At 43.5% G+C, this 7985-nt stretch overlaps 1 protein-coding gene across 1 annotated transcript; it reads left to right on the top strand.

The window, feature by feature from the left end:
- The first annotated feature begins 597 nt into the window (after positions 1-597).
- On the top strand, positions 598-7415 carry LOC111078363 (zinc transporter 2). Its single transcript, XM_041593326.1, is given in 11 exon segments — positions 598-875; positions 3195-3657; positions 3660-3814; positions 4396-4569; positions 4801-4963; positions 5302-5455; positions 5599-5901; positions 6149-6281; positions 6383-6552; positions 6617-6687; positions 6756-7415. Coding segments are annotated over 10 exon segments (1626 nt in total). The 5' UTR covers positions 598-875; positions 3195-3464; the 3' UTR covers positions 6866-7415.
- The last annotated feature ends 570 nt before the right edge of the window (positions 7416-7985 follow it).

The raw sequence follows: 7985 nt of genomic DNA, 5'->3' as shown, positions 1-7985 counted from the left end.
TCAGAATCAAGGTATTTTGTTGATAAGGTGGAGAGTACTCTCCCACTAGAATATATTAAAACTAGAACTAGAATACTCTCTCTCTAGAATCACCGAGAATAATTATATTAAATGCTGCTTTTATGCACTGGGCAATATTAAATAATCACTCTATTGTTTTTTTATTCATACAATTTGCATTACATTAATACTTACGAATATCTGTACTTGATCGCACTCCAAATGAGACATCTTTTACGTAAATTCCTCAAAAGAATGATACAAAATAGCCGCCTTTGTTTCGTGTAAACGATATATGGTATATTTTCTCTATTTATCTAATATATTATGCTCTCAGAGTGACACAAAAAGCTGGAGAGAGCCAACTGAATATGCGACTTAAATGCCTTCACCCTGAATAAATATATCTTGGCGCAGAACATTAGATGCGCCACCTCTCAGCGCGAGTCATTTTGGAGGCAATCAAAAAGCCCCCAACGCTCTCTATTTAGTCGCTAACGCTCTTTATCTTTGGCTGCCTCTCCCTCTCTCTCTCTGTCTGGGCTAACTGTAGTCGGCTGCGTCGACGTTGTCCGTAGTCGCTGATTATTTGAACTTCACGCGTCGCTGACAACGTGCGCGCTTCGTTTTCTGGCGGCAAAAAAAAAAAATGCTGCGACTTGCGATCGTAAATTAATAAATTCAAAAAAGTTTGACGGGTCTCGAAGGAAACGCAATAGAAAATGTTATCTAAAAACCGCTATCAATGTGAATTGCAATGTGCAGAGTGTAAATTTCCATAGTTCTCAGTTGTCAGCCGGTGACAAGTGCTGATCGCAGCCGACAAACAACTTTAAAGTTGAAAAAAAAAACCACAAAACAAAGCCTACCCAACTGTAAATATTATTCGTCATATCTCGGTGTTTACATAAGAAATCAAAAAAAAAACATTCGAGGGCTGCGAATTAGCAAACGAAACGAAAAATGCAGTGAATTCTAATCAGCAAGAATGGGAATATCTCAAATAGTATATACGCTTTTTTAGGCTTTTGGGTTCGTTCACTCCCTTGCCCTTGATTGCTGTTGCGCTCTCTCCGTTTTACTCCAATCTTTCTGACTCAGCAGCCGGCTTCACGTGCTGGCAGACAGCAACAACACCAACAACAAGAAACAAAAACTTGCTTTGGGTGCCGAAGCTTTGCATGCCCTTTCGTTTCCACTGTTCCATTTGGATTATATGTGAAGTTTTTTGACGGCTTTGTCCACAGATGCAACAATATACTCACAATTAACTGATTTTCCCATGGTTTTATTTAAATAAAATTGGTTGTTTATTAAACTAGTTTCTTCTCTGTGTGGCACACATATTTGTATTGTACCTTCTGCCAGGGTAGAACCAAAAACAGAGTGCAAGCAGCATCGCATCTGCAGCAGCAGAGGCAAAGAGAGCGCTAATCACGCTCATTACGCACTGGGAGAGTCAAACCTGTTGAGAAGGTCAATGGCACGTTCTCTCTGCTCTTAGTCGCTGGGTTTGTCTGTGTTTGTTTTTCTTTTAGTATTTTGCAATTTTTTCATGCAATTACCGCCAGCAGAGATCACATAGCAGGGGCAGTGTGGGAAAAGTTAATGCAAATTCGATTTGCTTGTCACTTTCCCCCAGCCCCGATATAGGTTTCGGTTTCCCATTTCTCTGATACTAAAAATAACAATGGAAAATATGCCAGGAGCCTGAGAAGCCACCACGAGCACGTTCGTCTCTCAGTTCTGCCATGCGCTGCCTGCCCCATAAATAAACTGTTATAAATGGAAATTAAATGAAACCGAAATAGGAATGAAAACAAGAACAAATCAAAGAGCAACTGTCAACAATAAATTCATTTCGAAATCTGCTGTTCAAGGCCCGCAAGGTCGGGTGGCATGGGAGAGCATGTGAAGTACGCTGACACTCCAGACGCACGTATTTTTTATCAATACTCAATGGGAATTAGTCAGAATACGAGTATGAGTATGTAGTATTCCTGTGTGCAGATACTGTGTACCAACGCATCGTTCAAATGCATATGTATGTACATATATACCTACATGGAAAAAGAGCCACGAGAGAGCCTTCTAAGCATGCCCTTACCCAACTACATAAGTCGCAGAAAAACTCCAGCTAGTAGACTTATAGAGTTCCTTAATTGTCGTGAGTCTTTATTAATTTCCAAGAGAATTCCGCTCGAGCTTTTTCTACTCTCAGCTGTCAAGATCCCCCAGATACCCCTTTCGCCGCTGATTCAGATCTAACAAGGCTTATCTTATCGTGTTGGTTTATCGAGAGACGCCAGACAAATATATATGTGCATACCATACATACATACATACATGTATGTATGTATGTATGCTTCAAGTGCCTGCTCCTCAATAAACTTCTACCCTCTCCGAGAAAACAGTCTGTGAGACAACTGGAAGTAGGGGGGGTAGCAAGCGGAGTGAGTTGAAGCATGTTGAACTATATGTGGGTGTGTGTGTCAGTGTATCTGCCACCAACGGGACCCGACAAGTTAATCAAAGTCTTCAAGTAATTTAGCTGCTGCCGCATTGACAGCCCCTATGGGGGGAAACGTGGGGCTTATCGCAACTTAAGTGCCCCAGGGCAGTGGAGCAACAAATGTGAGCGACCACATACATACATACCATACATAAAAAAAAGCCAAACGATAAAAAATTTAAGCAGCAGCAACAAGAGGCCCAGAAACATAACCACCACTCGTACACACATTCAAACAACCAATTATCGCTGATAAGCATTCAAACAAAGGTTGAAAAGAAACTGTCAACGAATCGACTCATATACACGATAGCACCATAGGACCCAGATATTATGTTCAACTTCATGAAGCTTCGAACAAGTGAACTAGATTACAGACAATGTATAACAATCCCCGAGTATCGAGCAACACATATCATGGATATTCATAAAGAATACATACTGAAAAAGTAGCTTAATTTAGTGCTAATATTTATCCTCTTTTAATTTAATGTTAATTAAATTTCATGCCTCGACTTAATCGTTCCCAGCAAGCCATTGCGTACCCGTAGTCCTCCTTGAGGCTAATTACCTAGAATAGAGAACCCAAAAGGCAAATGAAATTGGAACTAAGTAGGCAGAAAAGCTTCAAGACATATATTTCATATATTTCATATATTTAAACATTTAAACATTTCCACAGAATGTATGTACTTACTGAGAGAACGTGAGCTGGGAGTTGCACGAATATACGAGTAATGTCTGAATTAGATTGATTTCATTTGACAGATGCCGGGGCACAGTGCGCTCACTAATTATGATAAATGTGATGCTCACATTGTGTAAACTAAACAAAGGCTGATATAGATACAGGCACACACACAGCACACCAAACACAAACACACACACACACACACACAAAAATTAACAAAGAACACCGCAAAACCAAAAGTAAAGACCAAAGACCGAGGTCATGTCAAAATATCAAAAGCTCGACAGCGCCCAGGCCCCCACGGCACATGAAGATGATTACGATGAGAGTTTTACGCTTTACTTTGATGGTAATCAGACGCAGTCGGGTGCAGAGCAGGAGCAGGAGCTCCATGACAGCAGACAGCCTGCCAGAGGAGCCTCTCATCTGACCAATGATAGTCCAAAATACCAACATCACCAGCACCAGCACCGCACCAACTCAACAACAACAATAGCCTCGAAAGCAGCCATCGAGTGGCAGGAATAGGAAGTAAAGCTATCCGGGATCTGGACGAGCAGACGTGGGAAGTTCCGCTGCTAAGCGGCAGCGAAGTAAGTGCCAGCAATCTGGTGAGCAAAACTTAATTGTTAATAATTAAAGCAGTATCCGAAAGAGCAGTTAGCCGCCCTCTGTGGTATGCAACGAAAGTGCTCCACGCCCCATTTATATGCATAGATACAAAAGCACAGATGTACATAGATACTCAACCACGCGTACTATTCGGATCAACATGATAGTACATAGTAGGTTAATGCATTTCTTACAAGTTTTAATCCATTTCCTTCGTAAGGTTAAAATATTATTTCAAAAGAATTTTAGATTTCAAAAAAAAGATTGATAGAAATCGAGCTACTAAAATCTGTTTTATTTCAAAGGTAATCAAAAGAAAACTTGGAGAAAATATAGAATATATTTTGAGTCTAGACTGGCTCCCAAATTGCAAATATGTACTCCAAGGATAGCGGTAGGATTATAGAAAAAAAATCTTAATGAGTGTGGTGCATTGTCCAAATACATGGTACATACATATGTATGTGTATAGATGGGGTATCTTGCACCCCTAAATTGTTGACCGCACCTGTACCCACGGCAGTGTCCCCCTCACACACACACGTTCATATTTATAAGCAATTTGTGCGGTCACTTGCAGCACTCGGAGCACGAGCATGACACTGCAGCGCGAATGGAATTTGAGATGGAGATGGGGGCGGACAGGGAATGCCGCAGCTCCCAGCCGGGATTTGGGGCGAACCTAAAGAGCAAATCGGCACAGGAGGCCAAATTTAAAATTCTGCTCGCAATTTCCCTCTGCTGCATATTCATGGTGAGTGCTCGGACGCGGACGCGGACACGGACACGGACGAGGACACGGACAGCGACAGCGACACGGTTACGCACATACAAATATATCCTTTGGCTTGTGTGCCAGTGGGGAGTGCCCATTGTTGATTTAATTATGATAAATTTCATTCCCCCCTCCCCGACAACACCAACAACACCAACAACAACAACTACGATGCTCAACGATAACCACACTTGATGGCAATGACCGCAGATCATTGAATTCCTTGGCGGGTACGTGGCCGGAAGCCTGGCCATTATGACCGATGCCGCCCATTTGGCAACTGATTGTATTAGTTTCGTCATCGGTCTGGTTGCAATTTGGTTGGGCACCCGACCGCCGGACGAGCGCATGTCCTTTGGATACAAACGCTATGGTAAGTACCCAATTAGGGTCGACACTATGCTAATGAGTGGACAACTTGCTGTCGGATTGTTGCTGCCGCACAGACACAGGTGCATTCACACGTAGACCCCCCCAGACCCACCCATTTAATCCCTCAGAAAGCCTCGGCTGCAATTGGGTCCCCCTCGCCTAAGCTGGTTGACGGCCTGAAGTATGACCCACAATAATTGCATTTATGTCAAGCAAATCCATCTGTCTGCCATCGCACTGAGCAACGGCAACCCCCAACCCCCAACCCCCCCAACTGTGGCCGGACCTGGCCAGCTCTCAACACCATTTTCATGATGATTCTGTATGCTCGATTTGCAGAGGTTATCGGTGCCCTGGCCTCCATACTGGGTATCTGGCTGCTCACTGGCATACTCGTTGTGGTTGCCATTCAACGTATATATTCCCAGGACTTTGAGCTGGATGTGAATGTGATGATGTTCATATCAGGGATTGGCATTGCCATCAATATTGTGTGAGTTCTTTATATTAACAGTAAACATTTAACAGTTAACAGTTCATTTTAATCAATTAGTCAATGGCTAAGAACCGTACACTGCGTTCTCTCATAATCCTTTGCAACTCATCTAAAGAGCGACTTTATTGTATTATTTCCAGGATGATGTTCGTTTTGCATGGCAACTGGTTGGGCATAGGCGGTCATGGACATGGACATGGACATGGACACGGCCACAGTCATGGTCACGGGCATAGCCACATCCACAGTCACAGCAACTCCGACTCCAACTGCAATTCGGGCTCCTATTCGCTTATAGCCGCAGGCAGCGAAAGCTCTTTGATGACGACAACTGCCAACGAGGAGACGAGAGCAACAATTGCAAATGGCCATAATGTGGCTATATCAAACGGCTCGAAGCCATTCGAGCGCATCGTGACAGGGGGACGGCCTAAGCATGAAGGGTAAATATTGATTCAAATGCCATTCAGAGTCTGCAAATGCAACAGCAAACAGCAATTGGCCAGCGGTGTTTGAATTCGAGTTAGCAATAACAGCCGTGGTTGATGGGGTATAAACCTTCTGCGGACTGCGGCTTGCTGCCAATTGTTTGTTTTATTGCAAGCGATTCGAATTTAATTCAGTTGACAGCTGCTGTTATTGAAACTGCATTAACTCTAATTCGATTCGATTCGATTCGCATACCAACAGCAAACAGATGAGCCCTCCGCAGCCCTTGGACATGGAGGAGAATCTGAACCTGCGTGCGGCCATGATTCATGTGATTGGCGATCTGGTGCAGAGCATTGGCGTCTTTCTGGCCGCCGTCCTAATCAAATTCTTCGTGAGTTCTTGCCCCCCCTGTCTAGACGACAAGTCAATTAATTTACACGCCTTGACTGCTCTCTCTCTCTCTCTGCTAATTCAATTTGCCGACCCGAACAGCCCGGCGCCAAGTATGCGGATCCACTGTGCACGCTACTCTTCTCGGTGATTGTGATTCTGACGACGGTGCCGCTTTTCCGGGAGTCGGTCGCCATCCTGCTCGACGCCGTGCCGCAGAACCTCTCTCTGCGCACTCTGCAGCGGCAGCTAGCCAGCCTCGAGGGTGTGAGGTGAGTGTCCTGTGATAAGCGATAGCAGCTCATCATTTACTCTGTGCTTATCCGCCCTTCACAGATCGGTGCATCATCTGAATGTGTGGCAGCACACCGCCGAGCATCGAGTACTCATGGTGCATCTGGTCACAGGTAAGCCCGCCCCCAAAACGCTGTTGGGAAAATCCCATCTCAATCCACTTGCCACACATCCTTTGCAGAGGCAAGGAGCAACAGCGAGGATATCCTGCTGCTGGCCACGCAGCTTGTCTGCGGTCCCGAGTACCACATGAAGCATGCTACCATCCAAATCGAACGTCTGACTGGCTAGTTTTTAATAGAATATTAAGCGTTTGGCGTAGTTAAGTTATAGCCACAAGTTTATGAACCACCAAAGTCTCAGTGCCACATTATCGAAGGCATTTTGTGATTTCACCCACTCGCGTATTAAGTTTTATTTTATGTATAGCGCACCTTTGTGAATTGTATTTTTATGGCCTCCAGATAAAGCAATTGTATTCATTTATTTTCTGTTTCGGTCATTATAATGGCTGGCCTGTGTCGCCCCAAGTTTATTGCTCCGCCACAGCGCGGGCAGAACAAGATATGTTAAAAACAATCTAAAATTACAAATTATGCTCTGAAAGAGCTTTGGAAGTAGATTGGAAAATATGTACCGTCTCCTTGACAATTCTTAAAAGCTTTCCAGGCCAATTTGTACTTCAGTATCAAACCAAATGAACAGCAATCGATTGTTAAATTCCTGTGGCACAGTTGAAAATTGTGTCATGGAATGCATTTCCAAATTTTCTCCACTGAATTCCCCATTCTGCCATAAATTGAATAAAGTGCTCTCATTAAAGCTCTGTTTCTAAACAAAATTTCATATTTAATTGTTCAATGTTGCACCTCCTGTCGGAAGGCACAAGCTCTGTAAAATGTTGAAGGAGAAAATAATTGAAATTTCTCTGAGGCTGGGTGTGGTTAAAATTTGAGTAACGTGCAAGTAAGTATGAAGAGCAACTCGACAAAATATGAAATGGAATGAAAACAACCCGCATTTACACACGCGTGGTGGCAAGGGCAAGTCAGTCATATGGGGGACTCGGCAGCACACGTAATTAATTAGAGCTTGCAGCATCAGCAGCTGAAAAGTCTGCGCATGTTTAGTCTCCTATTGGGCTGTCTAATTGATACCCTATCTGCTGCTTTCGTTTTAATTAGAAAGCAGCAAGCAACAACATCAAAGGCAGCGTGAGAAATGATTACTGTTCCTCACAGGGCAACACGGCAGATTAATCAAATTGCGAGGAAGTCGTACTGCGATTTGCAGGGCGTGTACTCAATAAAGTAACGAAATTCAATGTTAATTTACTGCTGCAGCCGATTAGGGTCATGAATTCAGCAACTGTTATACATATGAGTATATGTATCATAATCAAGGCCTGATT

Source organism: Drosophila obscura, unplaced genomic scaffold (assembly GCF_018151105.1).
Source record: "Drosophila obscura isolate BZ-5 IFL unplaced genomic scaffold, ASM1815110v1 contig_186, whole genome shotgun sequence".
Lineage (NCBI taxonomy): Eukaryota > Metazoa > Arthropoda > Insecta > Diptera > Drosophilidae > Drosophila > Drosophila obscura.
This window is presented reverse-complemented; position numbering and strand designations above follow the sequence as displayed.